The sequence below is a fragment of the Panicum virgatum genome, chromosome 5N, assembly GCF_016808335.1.
Source record: "Panicum virgatum strain AP13 chromosome 5N, P.virgatum_v5, whole genome shotgun sequence".
Classification (NCBI taxonomy): Eukaryota; Viridiplantae; Streptophyta; class Magnoliopsida; order Poales; family Poaceae; genus Panicum; species Panicum virgatum.
Window position 1 is genome coordinate 43,994,935 of NC_053149.1, and position 18,582 is coordinate 44,013,516.

At 44.5% G+C, this 18,582-nt stretch overlaps 2 protein-coding genes across 3 annotated transcripts; both read left to right on the forward strand.

Annotated features, from left to right (window-relative positions):
- Positions 1 to 327: 327 nt before the first annotated feature.
- LOC120673098 (serine/threonine protein phosphatase 2A 55 kDa regulatory subunit B beta isoform-like) lies at positions 328 to 7,520 on the forward strand. 2 transcript variants are annotated; one of them, XM_039953789.1, is made up of 14 exons: positions 328 to 662; positions 2,520 to 2,623; positions 2,719 to 2,814; positions 2,900 to 3,019; positions 3,374 to 3,532; positions 3,687 to 3,778; positions 4,537 to 4,655; positions 5,205 to 5,328; positions 5,467 to 5,590; positions 6,048 to 6,116; positions 6,224 to 6,315; positions 6,400 to 6,477; positions 6,658 to 6,725; positions 6,803 to 7,520. In XM_039953789.1, the coding sequence occupies exons 1-14, from the start codon at positions 500 to 502 to the stop codon at positions 6,937 to 6,939; spliced, it is 1,545 nt and encodes a 514-aa protein (XP_039809723.1). In that variant the 5' UTR covers positions 328 to 499; the 3' UTR covers positions 6,940 to 7,520. The 2 variants fall into 2 exon arrangements, with proteins under 2 accessions (XP_039809723.1, XP_039809722.1); XM_039953788.1 differs by having other exon boundaries at positions 330 to 662; positions 3,374 to 3,535.
- Positions 7,521 to 9,175: 1,655 nt separating this feature from the next.
- Positions 9,176 to 12,409, forward strand: LOC120672187. Its single transcript, XM_039952492.1, has 5 exons — positions 9,176 to 10,082; positions 10,177 to 10,229; positions 11,081 to 11,241; positions 11,313 to 11,461; positions 11,554 to 12,409. The coding sequence occupies exons 1-5, from the start codon at positions 9,317 to 9,319 to the stop codon at positions 11,991 to 11,993; spliced, it is 1,569 nt and encodes a 522-aa protein (XP_039808426.1). The 5' UTR covers positions 9,176 to 9,316; the 3' UTR covers positions 11,994 to 12,409.
- Positions 12,410 to 18,582: the final 6,173 nt, after the last annotated feature.

An 18,582-nucleotide genomic window follows, 5' to 3' on the forward strand; every position in this document is an offset into this window, starting at 1 on the left:
ACAATGTCCATAAAAACAAACTCGCCAGACAATGTTCTTATTCTTGTTGCATAGAATATAAGTGCTTTTATCTACTCAAATAGAACCGTCGACTCCTAATTCGTTGCTCCGCGGAGATGACACCGTCACCGGAGCACGATTACAAAACGATCGCGGGGGCAGCAGGACGAGCTAGGAAAAGAAAAAAAAAAAGAAACGAAAAGAGAAAAGAAATCCTTTTGGTTTCTTCTATCCTCTTTGTCGTTTCCCGTCTTCGTTGTCGTATTAGCGCGGGCGCCCCCCACCACGCCACTCCATCTCGCTCCCTCCTCTTCGCCTCTACATAGGCCATTTCGCCCGCATGAAACCCCAAACCCTCGCCGGCATCGCCGACGCCGCAGCAGCGCACGCGTAGCCCCGACCCCCCTTCGCCTCGCCCCCCCCCCCGGCCCCCGCACCCGCAGGCGCCCCGATCCCGACCGCCCCGCTGCCGATCCCGCAGGGAGCTCGACCGACGACGATGAACGGCGCCGCGGCACCGGAGCGCTCGCCCTCGGCCTCGCCCCCGCCCCCTGCCCCGTCCCAGGCGCCGCCGCCGCCGCCGCCCTCGCCCACCCAGCCGCTCGAGTGGAGGTTCTCCCAGGTGTTCGGCGAGCGCAGCGCCGGGGAGGAGGTCCAGGATGGTACCGATCGATCCCTTCTCCTCCTCTCTTGCCCGTGCTCTTTGGGTCGCTCGTCGCTGCTAGCTGCTGGATCTTAGTGGCTCTGCGCTCCGCAGCTTGGTGGGAGGCCAGGGGCCGTGAATGGGTGCTGTTCGTGTGTGGGTTAGCGGTGCCCTGCTCAGATCGACCCGGGAATTAGGGGTGGCTGCGGATGGGGTGCGCTAAAGCTTGATGCTTTAGTGCTGGGATGTGGAATTTTCTGCTTTCCTCTTACAGATCAGTGCGATGATAGTCTTCACTGGTAGATGCATACCTCTGTGCCATTCGGTGGTGCAGCTGAGGTCCTTCGTAGCTGACACAAGGGTAGAATGCACACACTTAGGAGTCTTGCTTAATGCTGTATGATTTTTTTTTGTCATGCACTCATGCTATTGCAATTACACAGTAGGCTGGCTAGCCATACAATATGTGCTTTAATTGAATAAGGACATGCTAGGATCTGTGTTCTTCTAGTGCTGACTTGGTTATACGGGGCAACGCTAGACACACTAGTGCTTGCGTAACACGTAGGGTTGTCGAATGCTGCATGGGATGTGGCCACTAGCCGACAATTTCTTGTCAATGTGAACTGACTAGTTAATTATGCTGAAAAAGGAATTCTGCGATGCACACGCTTGTAATTGACACATCAACCAGCAATATGATTCTGGATGCATATTGCTACTTCATTAATGACGTCTTGAGAACACACCTGGTGTGCATTTTGTCTTAGCTTATGGAATGTTCAGATGACAGTGGACATATATTTGGGAAAAAAATATCCTTTTACTTTATTTCAGGAGCTGCATATTATTCTGCTACCCTATTTACTGGGCTACAGGGCTTACTGCGCTCAAATTACAAGCTGTGCGCCCAAGAAGCCAAACTGCCTATCTCTTTTCACTACTTCATTTATTCCTGTGCTTGTTACAGTGTTATTGTTAGGTTTATTGGCATGTGGCACACATCTAATGGTTGCTCTGTATTCTTGCATGTCGTTTTGCTTGAGTCGGTCCCTTGCTATACAAGCTATTAAAATTAGCCAAACTGTGGATAATAAATTAGCAGTATCTATAAGGGTCTAATCCGACCTATCTTATTGATTCCTGTGCTCGATAACATGTAATCAGTACTTCTGTTGGCATGAGTCACATCTAATGGATACTGCTTGCTTCAGTTGGTTGGTAGCTATACTAGCTATTAGTGCATCCTGCGCATGGTCACCTGCATGGATGATAACTCACCTTTAGCCATTATTATTAATGATGCCAAATATTACCTATAACATGGTTGGTGGCAAGCCTACCGAAGTCCTTATCTAAAATCTCCTTTTGATAGAACCTGAAGAATATCCCCCTCAATTCTATGTAGATCCAATTCTTATATTTGGTGCTTTGTTGTCCATTGTCTGCATTTACTACCCATATTTTTGAACTATGCGAATAATCTAATTCTTGCTCTGCATAGTTTTGAAACTCATGTTTTAAGTTATCGCGGTAATCAGAAACACATCTAAACCATTAGTTTAATACCTTCACTTAATATTGGTTATGTTGAACATTATCTTCATTAATTTTCCTGCTCTACTATGGGTAAAGCTGGTCATGAACTGTATCAGATTAAAACAGTACTTGTTGTGCTAGCATTTTTCTCCATTTATGTTCTGGGATTCTAGTGCTGGTTTGTTTTTGTGCATATCGTACAGCATTATATATGGATTATTACCTGGTATTATACACATTTTCCTCACTGTTTCTTGTATTTTCAATCATAGACTGTTGCCATTTATTATTATGGCTATGCACTAACTTGAACTTATGTTCCTCTCGTGCTCTGCAGTTGACATTATCTCAGCAATAGAGTTCAATAAATCAGGACATCATCTTGCCACTGGGGATAGAGGTGGACGAGTTGTTTTGTTTGAAAGGACAGATGTCAAAGATGTATGCATATTGAACTGTACACAGAAGAATACAAACTTAAGGACTTCTTATTTGTACTCTGATGGCTAAACTTATTTTGTTTTGTTTTTCTTTAGCATGCTTGTAGAAAAGATGCTGAGAAAGCTGATTATTCTATCAGCAGGCATCCTGAATTTCGCTACAAAACTGAGTTTCAAAGCCATGAACCAGAGGTATATTCTTGCAAGCATTGTTAAGTGGTGTTGTTTATCTTCTGAATTACTTATATTTGACCAAGTGATGTTGTTATGGAATTAGTTTGATTACCTTAAGAGCTTGGAAATTGAAGAGAAGATCAACCAAATAAAGTGGTGCCAAGCAGCAAATAGCGCATTGTTTCTGCTGTCGACAAATGACAAAACAATAAAGTTTTGGAAGGTAAGCGTCAGCACTAAATAGTTACGGAAGTTCCATATATCATGATATTATGAAATCACGCCTTAAATTCTTTGTTTGTACTCAATGTGCTAAACTTAAGGACCGTATTGAATGTTTTGGTATACTTCAGAAACTGCAGTGCATATGCACTTGCAACTCATTGATGTTTCTTGAAGTATCTTATGTTCAAGTTTTACCCATTCCTTCCCAAGGAATACTGTTCTGTGTGTGTGTGTGTGTGTATATATATCCATATGTGCACATAAGTAAGAATGTAAGATGCACGAGCAAATGCGAAATTGTTGTACTTAAATCAATCTTTTGTTGGCTTGAATATTATTGTTTGATCTGTAGGTCCAAGAAAAGAAGGTAAAAAAGGTATCTGAGATGAATTTGGACCGTACAACTGCTCCTGCAAATGGTAGTCCTAGTGGTGTGGGCTATCTGAGCCCATCTCTCGTTAATGGCAATGCTTTAAAGCCTGGTGGATTTCCATTGCTTCGCATGCCTGTGGTAGTTGTACCTAACTCAGTTTCATTTGTGCACCCCTTTTCTGAACTATTGAGCTAATTCCTGGAATTTCTGTGTACTCTTCCCTATCTTTGTATTAATCACCTTTTCCTTTTCATGGTTTGTTACATTTGCCGAATCTGTTACTGTAAAACAGGTTACAAGCCAGGAAACAAGTCTTGCCGCAAGTTGCCGAAGAGTATATGCTCATGCACATGACTACCATATAAACTCCATATCAAATAATAGGTCCTGCACATCAGTCACTTATATGCACTTGAATGTATCATATCTTATGTTTGAGCTTTTCAGCTATTGAATTTGCGATGTCAATCTTAGTTCTAAAATCATTGCTTCCTGGAGATGAAGCCTTTTTTCCTCGAAGGAAATGAAGCCTTTTTTCTCTCTTTAGACATGCCAATGGTGCATTCACTAGTTTTGTAAATCAAGTCACTTCAACTTTTAGCTACTTCGTATAATGACATAATGCTGAGTCTCCACCCCACAGCATCCGTAGTTTTTTTGTGTGTCAACAGTGCATTTTTTTTTATGAGCATCCCTTAGGGACTCTTTGGTTTAGGGTGATCATTTTAGCAAAGTGGCATGTTCCTTAATGTTCGTAAATCCCACAACTGCTATTCATAGATCATAGTCGAAATTGGGTAGTGAAAAACCTAAATTACTGCCTCATATGGTGTGATAACATATTGTATAGTTGCCTAAAATTCATTTTAGGCAAAGAAAGGCAAGTCGCTGCCCACATGATGTTTCAATAAGGTGTACCATATTGTTGTGACCTGAAATTGCTATATCTACATTTTTTTTGAACTGCATGTAAGCGGCTATATTTTGGTGCATTAGATTCTGATCATATTATCTCCCACATCATTATACTAAGCTAGTTAAATGTTGCTTATTTGCACCTCATATATGTGTAGCTTAACTGTACGCTGTCATTTTTATGCATTTGGTACTGATATATTGCTTTGTAATCTTTATTTCCACAGTGACGGTGAAACATTTATATCAGCTGATGATTTGCGGATAAATCTTTGGAATTTTGAAATCAGCAGTCAGAGTTTCAATATTATTGATGTTAAGCCTACAAACATGGAGGATCTAACTGGTATAACTTTCAAACCTACAAACTTTTCCTACTTGCTGATTATATGTGTGATGTAGTGGGGAAATGGTATCCTTGAGACCTTGACTATTAACTTTTCCTACAGACTTCTCTTAAATTAGTTTCTGTATTCAAGAGCAATGAGATTTGTGCTTCACCGATAGTCTAGCCCACATTTTACACGTACATGCATATACAGTCCTTTCATATGATGGCAACATTATTTTTTTTTATGAAAAGAGAGATTTAAGTTCAGGGGAAGAGGTGTTCACATGGTTCCATCCTAGGGAAGGCTAGGAAATGAACCCAAGCTGACATGGTGCAACCTACCTACCCTAGAGATTTCCCCATTTCCACGCAAATGATGTAATGTTGAACTTAATTAACTATTTGTTTGTTGAAATGTTTGTATTATGAGTCAACTTTGAATAGGGGGTTTGAACCTTTCAGGTCTATTCTTTATTCTTGTGTATCACATTCTTTGGGTTTCTACTGGTGGTATTCTTGTTTTTAGCTGCTGATAGTTATGCATTGGTTCTATGATATATGCAGAGGTGATAACATCTGCTGAGTTCCACCCTACTCATTGCAATACATTAGCTTATAGTAGCTCAAAGGGTTCCATTCGGCTTGTTGATCTGCGGCAGTCAGCACTTTGTGACACTCATTCACAAATGTGAGCTTTCATTTGATACTTTCTACTTCCTATATCCAATATACCATATTTGAAGAACATCAGATGGATACTGATGTGTATCATTTATCCTAGATATCTCTTTTCAATATTTTTATGACTGTTCCTGTATTCTTGTAGCTTTGAGCAGCATGAGGCCCCAGGTTCAAGATCATTTTTCACTGAGATTATAGCCTCAATTTCGGACATAAAGTTTTCCAAGGATGGGAGGCATATTCTCAGTCGTGACTACATGACTCTGAAGGTCTGTACCTGTAACTTCTCATGGTTTAAATATATGTGATTGGCAGCTGACCTGGTGAAACACTCAGATATGTACCACTAGACCATGGACAACATAACCAGATTAGCATATTTAGGGTGGAGACATTTTCACTCCTTTGAGCCACACTTTCTGCCTCGGAAGACTTAGCTTCTAATTCTGCTTGAGATGAACTATTATATATATTTGCACTGCATAGACTACTTAACCCGACATACTGAAATGCGTACCTCAATCATACCCATGATCACCAATGCATCACTATTTTTCTTCATGACTATCATTCTGCTTGCTGTTGAATTCTTGCTTGTGCTTGGTATGGTTTTCATAAGCTGCTTTATACTATTATTATCTTACTCCAGAAATATAAACAAAATATCACTGTAAAAATTGATTTGGTGTGCCTTTTCCAATATTATATCTTTGTCTGTCATTACAGCTTTGGGATGTTAAGATGAATTCTGGCCCAGTTGTAACATTCCAGGTTCATGAGTATCTAAGGCCTAAGGTAATTTCTTGCACGTTAAATAATTGATGGTTCATTGAGGACAATGAATGGCAAACATATTTTCGCTGGACCAAACCTGATCCATGTGGTGCTTCGTGAAACTGCAGTTATGTGATTTGTATGAAAATGACTCAATTTTCGACAAATTTGAATGTTGTCAAAGTGGTGACGGATTACGAGTAGCAACTGGTTCCTACAGGTAGTTTCACATGCTTTTCTCAGTTGTAATACAGCTTGGCCTCATTAATGCGAACTAATTATTAGCTAACTTGTCATCTGTCAGCAACATTTTCCGCATGTTTGGTGTTGGTACTGGTAGCAATGAGGCAACAACACTTGAAGCAACTCGAAACCCGACAAGGTAATGCTACTTCTTAAAGAAAGATGTTGGACGCAAAACGTTTTTTAGACTCTTAAGCATGTTTTGTTTCTGTATGTAAAATGATTTCCATACTCCAAAATCATTTGAGTAATAGAGACGGGCTTTTTCACTCAAATGTTAATCATATCTCTGTTATTATTTTCCTTTTCTTGTGAATAGGAGACAGCTCCAGAATCCCACAAGGGCTGCCAGATCCCTGAATACTCTGACAAGGGCTGTTAGACGAGGTTTGTTTCATGCTTTAGTATTTTAGGTTGTAGTAGGAGTTTTCATTGCAGCAGCTAATATTGTAAACCTTATGCAGGTGGAGAAAACACTGGAATAGATGCCAATGGAAATTCCTATGACCTCAGCACAAAGTTGCTCCATTTGGCTTGGCACCCATCTGAAAATCTAATTGCGTGTGCTGCAGCCAACAGCTTGTACATGTACTATGCATAAACAAGCAAATCGAACAGAGCGACAGTTTTTTTGGTGGTTGCTCCCGGTGACAAAGATGGGTTTAGTCCTTGGTGGATTAAAGCCGGGAGTTGCTGGAGATTGTGTATTTTGTGCCAGCCAGATGCAGTTCTTTTCAGTGCCATATAGAGCTGTCCAGAGTCCAAGAGGAAGTGACTCGATCATTCCCGGGAAGCAGCTTTGATTCTGATTAAAATTTTTTGTGGGGAAAGGCTTGTCTTTCCCCCATAGGTTCATTTAGATTTAAAGATAAATTCTAGTTCGACAACATTTGGGCATCTGTAGTAGACGCTGATAAGGGGATGGTCAACCGTTGTATTCATGTTGGAGCATGGGTCTGTAACTTCAGGATGGGGGTTGAGGCTTTCGATAATTTTATCTTATTACAGATTGACCGTTTCCCCCGTTATCTGGGGCTCCTTATTTTCCTCTAGAATGCCAGGGCCATTGTCGTGTTTTAGCGGAACTCTAGAATAGATCCCATACTTATTGTCATTTTGTTGTATGTACATTTTAAAATTGGCGGAAATGCCTCTGCTTTTATTAGCCTCTGCTTTCATTTAGTTATTATGTTCTTATTGCAAATGGAGGATGTTTCCTCCTGTTGTTGTCGGATAATACTGCAGTGCTTGTCACATTTGTTGTTTGTATGGTATTCCATCTCAGGTTCATCTTGGAATGCAGCCTATCTTGGTGAGTTTACCTTCGTAGCATGGAACCACCTATATTTCTCGAGTTTACCTTCGTTTTTATTCAAGATGCCACTGGTTAACCATTACCCTTATCCAAATTCATACCCATGTTATTTGGGGAGGGTATGGATAACCCGTATATGTATGGGTATGGGTAGGATATTAGAAGGTAATTATCCATTTATCCATGCGCCCGTTTAGAATAATAAACTACTATCACAAAATCGATGCCACAGAATCAAACTCCCCTGCGCCGGCTTCTTCCCCAAATGGAATCACCAGTTCGGCACTTGTCACATCATTAGAAGCCTGCCGAGGGATCGATCTCTCGCCGGCCACTACGCAGCCTCCCCTCAGCTCGCCCCGGCCACCATGTCCCTCCCCTCCGCTCACCTCGGCTTTGCTCACGCCGGCCACTGAGACCCCTCACCTCCGCTCGCGCTGGCCCCGTCCGCAGCGGCAGCGCGCCGAGGCCCCGTCCGCAGCGGCAGCGCGCCGAGGCCAAGCTCCATCCATCCGTGGCGGGGGCGAGCTCCGGGTTTCCACCCCCATGTCGCGCGGCCGCGCCTAGGCTCGCAACGGATAGCCCAGCGGAGAGCCAGGAGCTTGCCCATGCTGCCTGTCCGTCCCATGCCGGCGGCCTCGCACTGGCAGCTCTGCCTCAGCCACGAGCTTTGTTGTGCGTTCTGCCCTGTCTCGCCAGCGCCGGCTGCTCGCCGGCCGCGCGCTTGCTCTCCTCATGTGTTATGATTGATATGTTTAGTGGAGGCAAAGTCTGACATGTTTACCCTGATTGATATGTTTAGTGGAGGCAAAGTCTGACATGTTTATCCACGGGTTATCCATACCCATCGGGTATTACCCTTGTTATTTGGGGATGGATAATTTGGATACGGTTGATTAGTGGGTACGGGTACGGGTGACCTATTTCCTACCCAACGGCATCGCGAGTTTTTATTCAACACAGGTGTCAAGATGTCATCTGTTTAAGACGCTGTTCCTGTGTGACAAATAGAGCGGTGACACCAATACGAAGTTAGGAACAGATGGTTAAATCTCGTGCTCTGAACTGGTGGGCTCTGTTACTTGCTCATTTGCAGGTACCTCGCGCGTGACAGCGTAGCATACTATCATCCACGACTTGGTGCCAACATTTTTGCAGACGCGAGTGTTGCACTACACGTTCTTCCGATATGTAATAGGTGTTTTCCTTTTTTTTTAGCATCAACAATAAGTGTTTTCATGTTTCATTTCGTAACGGGCAGCTGTACTTTTCCTAAGGTTTACTTTGAACCCAACACAGGCCCAACCCAACCCAATCAGCCTTCGCCCAATTCAGTGTGATAGATTTAGCCCATTTTCGAACTGGGCCTCAAACCCATATCAAGCCCAACCCAACCGAGCTAGCCAGCTCCCGAGCTCCTCTTCCTTCACTGGCCACCGGGCTCCAGTAGTCAGTGTCTCCCCGCCCGCGTCTCCCGTCTTCAAAAACCACCCACGGCCGCAACTCCCAAGCCCCCACCCCCGACCATTTTGAAACCCAAACCCCTTCCCCTCCCCCCTCCCCCTCGACCTCCCCGAAACCCCCACTTCTCTCGAACCTAGGGTTAGGGTTTCGTCACCCCCGTCCCCGATTCGAGCCAATTCGCCTCGTCCCCTGCCGCGCCATGGCCGCCGGCCCCCTCGTGGTGGACTTCCCCTCCATGGGCACCGCCTTCTGCTTCAGCAGCCTCGAGTCCCTCCTCCGCGACTCCGCCTCGGGCTTCCTCGCCGCCGTCTCCGCCGCCCCGGCCCCCGGCGCCGCCGACCTCACCAACTTCCACCGCGTCTTCTCCCGGGTCCTCAGCGCGTACCCGGACCCGCCGCTTGAGGCCGTCTGGTTCTTCTCCGCGCTCTCCTTCCACGACCGCCCCGACGACCTCCGCTATCTGCTCCAGCTCCTCTCCGCCTTCACCGCCTCCTCGCCCGGCGCGGCCAAGCCGCTCGCGCTGCTGGCCCCCGTCGTCTCCGAGCTCTTCCACTCCGACAGGACCCGCAGGGAGACCGAGGCCCTCGTCGAGGCCATGCTCAGCTACATCAGCATCTGCAGCAGCCGCCCAGCCGCCTCCTCGGCTGACGGGGCCAGCGCCGACGCCGGGAGCCTGCTGCCTGCCTTTGGGGAGCTCGTCAAGGTGTGGAGCGTGCGGCACTCGAGGGACAGATGCCCATTCCAGGTGCTGTTCCCGCTCGCCGGGGAGGAGGCCAGGCGAGAGCTCATGAAGGAAGGCTGCAGCATCGAGTACCTCGCCGGGGTGGTGGTGGCTGAGGCGTTCCTGCTAAGGCTCTGCCTCAAGGTGCAGAATGCAACAGGGGTATCTCGAGCTGAGCTGCAGAAGGAGCTCAGGATCTGGGTGGTCAGCTCCATCCCGGTCTTCCAGAACCAGCACTTCTTTGGTGAGTGGATGATGACCATGTTCTTATTGCTCCTTTTAGAATCAGTTGTAGTGACTCAAGATTGTGTTGGTGTCCTTGCCCGTGGATTTAACAGGGGTCCTGCTGAACATGCTCTTGAAATCTCCTCTGCCTGTATACTCACTACTGGTACGTTTTTCTTGACTAATGAGCTATTGTGGATGTTGTATTTGTAGCTGATGTCTTAGCAAGCTAGGATTATCATGAATTGGCTACTTATTAACAAAGTTATAAATAGTAATTAAGGATTTACAATACATATGTGGTAGTTGTATCAACCATAAAAAATATGACAAATAGCCTAGTAAACTCATTTCATGAATAAAGAAACATGAGTCATGATCACAGTTTTTCATTACCTGTTCTGTAAAATAGTTATTTAGATTACCCTTGTAACATAAGAACTGTGCAACTTGTTGCCTTGTACATCGATTGTGCTTGGACTCAGGGGTCTTTCTTAATTTGTGGAAACTAAAGAGGAGAGCAGAACAGTATATGAGTATTGTGTTTTGCAAAGCTGGTGTTAGTATAACATTTTGCTCTCAACACCGCATGGAGCGCGACTTGGGATGGAGTTGTATCTCATCTTTGTGATATGCAAGCAGGTTGAAGTCTGATCTGTGGTTTGTCTTAGTATGCCCTTTTGTTTCAGATCATTATTATGATATTTTGTGTGGAACTGGCAAAAGTAGTGTTCATTATTGCAAGCCATGTTAGTCCTCTACTTATGAATTTCCTCACTGGGTCTTATCTTTTGCATAATTTGCATAAAGTTGTCAGGCTGGTTGAATTATTGTACTTTATTATTTGGTTTCCCTGAGTAGTTGATTACATCTTCAATTTTTATTCTTTATAATCTAGAAGTATCATTCAGAAAGCAGACTAGGAGTTCTACATATATTGACAGTGAGTTGTGTCAGTGGCATTATCAGGTTTCTTGAGCCATCTAATTTGTGTTGCTTTGCTTTCTGGTTACTCAGAGTGCTGATGATGAAATTTTGGTGAGAGATGTCCTTTATGATGCTCTGATCTTGGTGGATTATTCTTTCATTAATGATGTTTCTAGAGTTGATCAAGCTGACCTCTTGCCTATAAATTTGTCGAGATTGGTTATCACTCTTGATGCGGTCAATGATGCCAGGTGATAAGGATTACTGTAACCAAAACTTAGCAGGTGTTGGAAACATCTTCTCATTTCATTTCTTCTGATAGGAGGAAAGGCGATCAAGGGAGAGCGATGTCGTTTGTCAACGCCTTCTCGACCTCCAATGTTCCCAGTTACCTCATCAAGTGGGCTACTTGTCAAGCTGGCTTTGGTGCACTCAACAAACCAATTGCCAATACTCCCCAAGCTCTTCTCCGTATGTGCATATATGAGATGACCTCATTGATTTCAAGTATCTTGTCTTGTGCAGTGTACTCAAGTAGAACTGTACATGTTTTCTTTTTGCAGAGTGGCTTGTCGATCTTGAAGATAAGGGGCTCAACGTGTTTGGAGATAACAGTTCTTGGGTTAAGGGGAAGCTTATTTATGATGAGGTCAAGAATGGCTATGGGAACAGGATGGTTCATTCAGATGCAGACCTTTTCTTCATTGATAAACAGAGTGGTGGGGAGGTTATGGACACCAAAGGCAGTGAGGATGAAGAAGCTGTGGAGATGGAGACCACAGGAAATGCTTTTATGGCTGCTGCTCAGTCGATGAAGGTGGAGACTAATGGCATACGGAAGAGGAAGGGCTGTGGAAATGAAGATGCTGCTGCCTTGAAGTTTGTGAAGTACAAGGTAGAAGACAGCTCAGTCAAGGACTTCTCATCAGCTAAAAATGGCATGAGCAGCGGTAGTGAGGTAGAGAACCCGCAGTCGGATGATGAGATGGAAGAATCAGACTGAAGATAGAACAAGATCACCTGCTAATGCTTACTTCGGAGAGTTGCTTTAGAGAGTTTCTTGGACAAGTGCCCCTTCAGACTTCAGAGCCTGGACCATGTTGTTTCAGATGCCGCTTCTTAATGATGTCGTGCAGTTAACCCTGTTCAGTTATTGTTCTAGGATAATAATCAGCAACAGAGGGTCCTGTCTCCGGCTAGGCTTTCGGATATAGTAGTAACTTTTTAGCTGACCTGAGTACTTGGCATGGCGCATGATGTGTGCTTTATGCTATATCCTGTTCTTTGTCATGTGCTATAAACTTCAAAATGTAGATTTGCTTCAAGTCTGTATTAGATGTGTACTTTAATGTTACCCACGGAACCACTTGGAACCAGTGAAATCTTCAACCGCTATATCATGGCTTTTGTGTTGCCTTATGTGAAATTCTAACGAGCCCGTTTGAAATTTCATTTCCTTATACAATAGCTGCATCGATTGGCGTACTATCTCGTGTGCAATTAGAAGTAGCCAAGTCTCGTAGACTTCATAAAGGTGGAACCGTGGAAGCGGTTTCTCCATTTACGTCTCCTACGAGCAGGAGGCGTTCCATTCAGAGGACGCTTTCTCTGTGAGTGTGACGCGCTGGTGCGGGGCATCGTTGTCGTTTTGTGGTTTGCAGCGACCAAATCCATCCATGGCTTAGTTCCCCTCCCTCTGCAGTCTCGCTCGTTGTCCACGAGACCACGATCCACGCCACGAGAAATTTTGCACCGTCAGCTTATTCCTCTCCACTCCCGATCGCCTCATTCCTCCCCGCCGATGTGAGCCGGAGCGCCGATTCCCACGCCCACGCGGAGGGCCTCGGGCCTCCGGTCCCGGGCCGCGGCGCTGCAGGTCTGCGCCACTCGCCGCGCGCTCCACCACTTCCATGCGGGCTGTGTTAGATATCTATGCAATTTTCGGTATATTTTAATTTTAAATATTAATATCAATTTCATGATATAGATGAGTGATAATGTGTGTACAAGATATGTGCATGTGTTCATGTTATTCTCACTAATAAGCATGAACAAAGAATTAAACTAGAGTAAGTTTAGTAAGTACCCCAAGGCGGGACCAGTGCCGGAGGCACCGGTTGCGCCGTTACCAGCTGGAATAGACATGCTATTCGACTGGTCTTGCTCGAAGTAGCCGAACTATGTCGATGCAGGAAGATGTTCGCAGTGCAGTCCCACGAACGGTTACGCCGGGAAGTAGACGAAGTAGTCGTTCGCACGAGCGGTTACGCCGGGAAGTAGACGAAGGAGTCGTTCAGGGAGCGAGCAGTCGCGTCAAGACGCTTCCCAAAAACCTAATTGCCCGCGTCCCGTGCAGGACCTTCAGCGAGTAGAGGTTCTGGAGGCCCTGCTCTCGCTAGACCTGTGCGCGTAGTGCTAGCGGTGGGGAAGGCAGAAAGCAGCTGAGGGAGAAGGGAGAGGTCTCCTGAAGAGGAGTACCTGGATGAGTGCTTGAGATGAGTGAGGATGAGAGAAGAGGGTGCTGGTTTATATAGGCACGATATGCCTCAGGTTCAACGAACCTGGACATCATGAATGGCTTTGATGGGCGGCAGTTAATGTGCCTCAGGTTCAACGAACCTGGACGTCGTAAAGAGCCTTCAATGTCCGGTCATTAGTGACGACATTAACCCTCTGTTTTAATACTCTTTACTGCAAAACATCCTTCTCATCTCAGCACATCACGTCGCACCGCACCGCACCGGCACCTGCACCTGCACGTCACGTCCGGCCGCGCACGCGCATGCGCACGCGCACCGCACCGCCCGTCCGGCCGGCCGGCCGTGCCGCGCCTCGCCTCGTCTCGGCCACGGCCACGGCCACGGCCCGGCCCGGCCCGGCCCGGCTCGGCGAGGCGAGCGCGCGCGCGTGTGGTTCACCGTCCTCCTCTTACCGGCTTCACAAGTGGTGTACACGAAGTCCACCTTTTAAGTCGGTTGAGATCCTCCTCAATTCCCGGTGCGGAATTAAGCATTGATTCCCTAGCATTAATAGTGAGCTTTAAATTCTTTTAATGCTTTAGAAGTAATGGGCCAAGCCCATTACTCCAACAATCCCCACCAAGAAATTCAAGCCACACTAGAAATACCCTCATTCCCTCATTGATATACCAGTATTCGACAGAGACTGTTAAGTTGAACTTCCATCTAGGACAAAGGCTACACTTATTCACAACTGTGCAATAGACTATGCCTTGAATTGCCAGTTTTGTGCAAACAAGTTTGACCAGAGCCCTACACTGGTACTAGGCTGCAAAAGCATCCCCGCGGTTTGGAGCTTATAAGTCATACTCCAGGCCCTTCATGAGTTTCTAGAGAATACCCAATTCTCATAGACCATGACCAGTGGTCAAACTCATATAGGTGTGTTTCTTTCAGATGTTCTGTAGGACAACATCTTTGTTTCAAGAAAACAACTCATTTGTTTAAAAGAAACCACTTGGCACACATTAAGGTATAGACCAACCTGCCATACAGATTAGAAGAGAAATGCACCTTATACACGGAATGAGCCCTTTTCACAAAGATTCTCTTCTCACAGTCAGACTTTAGTTTGTTTCACCATCCTAATTCACGGGATCTCCGATCACATAGGACAGGTTTCCACTATAGAATGACTCACGTGGGTCTCAAGCCCAATTCCATAGATGCATTGTCTATCACATTTCGTGAAAGACCCTTTGTAAACTGATCTGCCAGATTTTTAGCCGTCTGAACATAGTCCAGGGCTATAACTCCGGAGTTTCTCAATTTTCTGACAGATTTCAACCGCCTTTTCACATGTCTAGATGACTTCATGTTATCCTTTGAACTATTCACCTTGACAATTACCGTTTGATTGTCACAGTTCATTAGGATTGCCGGTAACGGATTTTTCAACTATCGGCAAGTCCATAAGAAGCTCACGAAGTCACTCAGCCTCAACAGTGGTGGTATCTAATGCTGTGAGTTCTGCTTTCATAGTTGACCTCGTTAAGATGGTCTGCTTGCAAGACTTCCAGGAAACAGCTCCACCACCAAGTCTAAACACATATCCACTTGTGGCCTTTATCTCATCAGCATCAGAAATCCAATTTGAATCACTATACCCTTCTAGTACCCTTGGATACCCGGTGTAGTGAATTCCATAGTTCATTGTCCCCTTCAGATAGCGCATTACTCTTTCAAGAGCCTTCCAATGATCATCTCCCGGGTTTGAAACAAACCGGCTCAGTTTGCTTACAGCAAACGAGATGTCAGGTCTTGTAGCGCTCGCTAAATACATTAATGAACCAATGATCTGAGAATATCTCAGCTGATCTCGCATTATCCTTTTGTTCTTTCTAAGAATTAAACTGGCATCATATAGTGTTGAGACAGGTTTATAGTCGTTATAACCAAAGCGACTTAATACCTTCTCCACATAGTGAGACTGTGTAAGAATCACCCCACCATTGATCTCTTTTACCAGTTTTATATTAAGGATAACATCAGCTTCTCCCAGATCCTTCATCTCAAAATTTTGAGATAAAAACTCTTTGACTTCCTTAATCACATTAAGGCTAGTGCCAAAGATCAGTATGTCATCCACATACAAGCACAAAATCACTCCTTCAGCCCCACCATAGCGATAGTACACACATCTGTCAGCTTTGTTCACAACAAAGCCGGCAGAGGTCAAAGTTCTATCAAACTTTTCATGCCACTGGTTAGGCGCTTGCTTGAGACCATATAAAGATTTTAACAACTTACAAACCATTCCTTCTTGACCCTTTGATACAAACCCATCCGGCTGATCCATATAGATCTCCTCTTCTAACTCTACATTGAGGAAAGCCGTCTTAACGTCCATCTGATGAACGAGAAGACCATAAGAGGCTGCCAGGGAAAGTAACACTCGAATTGTGGTCAATCGGGCAACTGGTGAATAAGTGTCAAAGAAATCTTCTCCTTCTTTTTGGGTATAACCCTTGGCCACAAGCCTAGCCTTGTACTTTTCAATAGTACCATCTGGCCTAAGCTTTTTCTTGAACACCCACTTGCATCCAACCGGTTTACATCCATAAGGACGTTCAACGACCTCCCAGGTTCCATTAGACATAATAGAATCCATCTCACTCCTTACTGCTTCCTTCCAATAGTCAGCATCAGGAGATGAATATGCCTCTTCAATGGTTCTGGGTGTATCATCTATGAGGTATACAATGAAATCATCACCAAAAGACTTTACAGTCCTTTGTCTCTTGCTCTTTCTCGGAGCATCATTGTTATCCTCCTCAGGATTTTCTACAAGTGTATGTTCATTGTGTTCTATCGGCTCAGCAGAGCCATCATCCTCGATGAACTCTTGCCTAGATGAACTTGTTTCATCTCTCATGGAAAAATGTTTTCAAAAAATGTAGCATCTCTGGACTCCATTATAGTACCAACATGCATGTCAGGTACTTAAGATTTCACTATTAAAAATCTATATCCAACGCTGTGAATAGCATAACCTAGAAAGATACAATCCACAGTTTTAGGTCCAAAATTACGTTTCTTGGTTATTGGCACACTCACTTTTGCCAAACAACCCCATGTACGTAAGTATGACAGTGTTGGCCTTTTCTTCTCCCATTCCTCGAATGGAGTTATCTCTTTATTCTTTGTAGGAACACGGTTTAGGACATGACATGCAGTCAATATAGCCTCACCCCACCATTCCTTGGAAAGTCCCGCTGTATCTAACATGGCGTTAACCAAATCCGTTAGAGTGCGGTTCTTTCTTTCGGCAACCCCATTTGACTGAGGTGAATAGGGAGGCGTCCTTTCATGAATAATACCATGTTCCTCGCAGAATAAAGTAAATAACTTTGAGAAATACTCGCCACCACGATCTGACCTAACTCTTTTGATCTTTCTCAAGTTGGTTTTCTACTTCAGCTTTATAGATTTTAAAGTAGTGTAAAGCTTCATCTTTTGACTTCAACAAATAGATGTAACAAAATCTAGTACTATCATCAATCAAAGTCATAAAATATTTTTTACCACCTTTTGTCAACACTCCATTCATTTCGCACAAATCGGAATGAATTAATTCTAAGGGTGCCAAGCTCTTTGCCTCCGCGGTCTTATGAGGCTTACGAGTTTGTTTTGATTCAACACATACATGACACTTAGAATTTTTGACAAAAGTGAAATTTAGAATTAAGCTCAAATTAGCTAAGCGCATCATACAACCAAAATTAACGTGACAAAGCCTCGAATGCCAAACATTTGTTTCATCAACGTTAATAACATTGTATGCAATTTTATTACAAACATCTGACAAAGAAAGACAGAACAAGCCTCCGCTTTCATAACCTTTTCCAACAAAAGTACCAAACTTAGACAAGATACATTTATTGGACTCAAAGACTAATTTGAAACCATTTCTACACAGTAGAGAGCCGCTGACTAAATTCTTCTTGATGGTGGGGACATGCTGCACGTTCTTTAGCTGCACGGTCTTCCCCGAAGTAAACTTCAGATTTACCGTACCAACACCAATAACACGCGCATGTGATCCGTTCCCCATCCGCAAGGAGGAAGTCCCGCCGGTCTGGTAAGAAGAGAACAAAGAAGCATCAGCACAAACATAAATATTAGCACCAGTGTCAACCCACCACTCGGGTGAACCAAAGACTGAAAGAACAGTAGGTAATAAATTACCGTACCCCGAAGTTCCTCCAGGCTCGCTAATAACCATGTTGGCGGAGTCGTTGCCTTTGCGGTTCGGACACTTTGCAGCAAAGTGATCTGTACTAGCACACACATAGCAAACTCCTGTCTTCTTCTTCTTAAAAGTGGTTGTCTTCTTAGCCTTTGGTTGGTTCTGCGGTGGCTTTTTCTTGTTCTTGTGGGAGTTGTTCTTCTGAACAAGATTGGCACTTGAAGCACCAACAACTCCTTTCCCACGTATGTCCTTTGCTCTCGCCTTCTCCTCAACATCAAGAGTCCCTATGAGTCCATCTATTGTGAACTCCTGTCTCTTGTGTTTTAGAGAAGTAGCAAAGTCCCTCCAAGAAGGTGACAGCTTAGAGATTATACCTCCGGCCACAAACTTATTGGGTAACACACATGGGGACTCTTTGCTGCAATTTTTGAGATCTTTTGCCAGAGTATGTATTTCATGAGCCTGTTCCACTACAGAACGGTCTTCGACCATCCTGTACTCAAGGAACTGCTCCATGATATACAACTCACTCCCGGCGTCAGATACTCCATATTGAGCCTCAAGAGCATCCCACAATGCTTTGCCAGTTGGCAGCCGGATATAAGAATCCACCAGGTTATCACCGAGAACACTAATGATCAAGCCTCGAAAGAGAATATCAGCCTCATCGAACGCACTCCCTTCCTCTGGAGAGAATTGTTCAGGCTTACCCTCTTTCACATGGATCACTCTCGATAGTGTTAACCACAGTATAAGCCGCTCTTGCCAACGTTTGTAATTTGAACCATCAAAAGGTGGTGGTTTGATTGATGCAGCAAAGCTAGATACCGAAAGGCTATTAACACAATTAGGTTTTTGGATTGTTAGATATCTAGGCAATT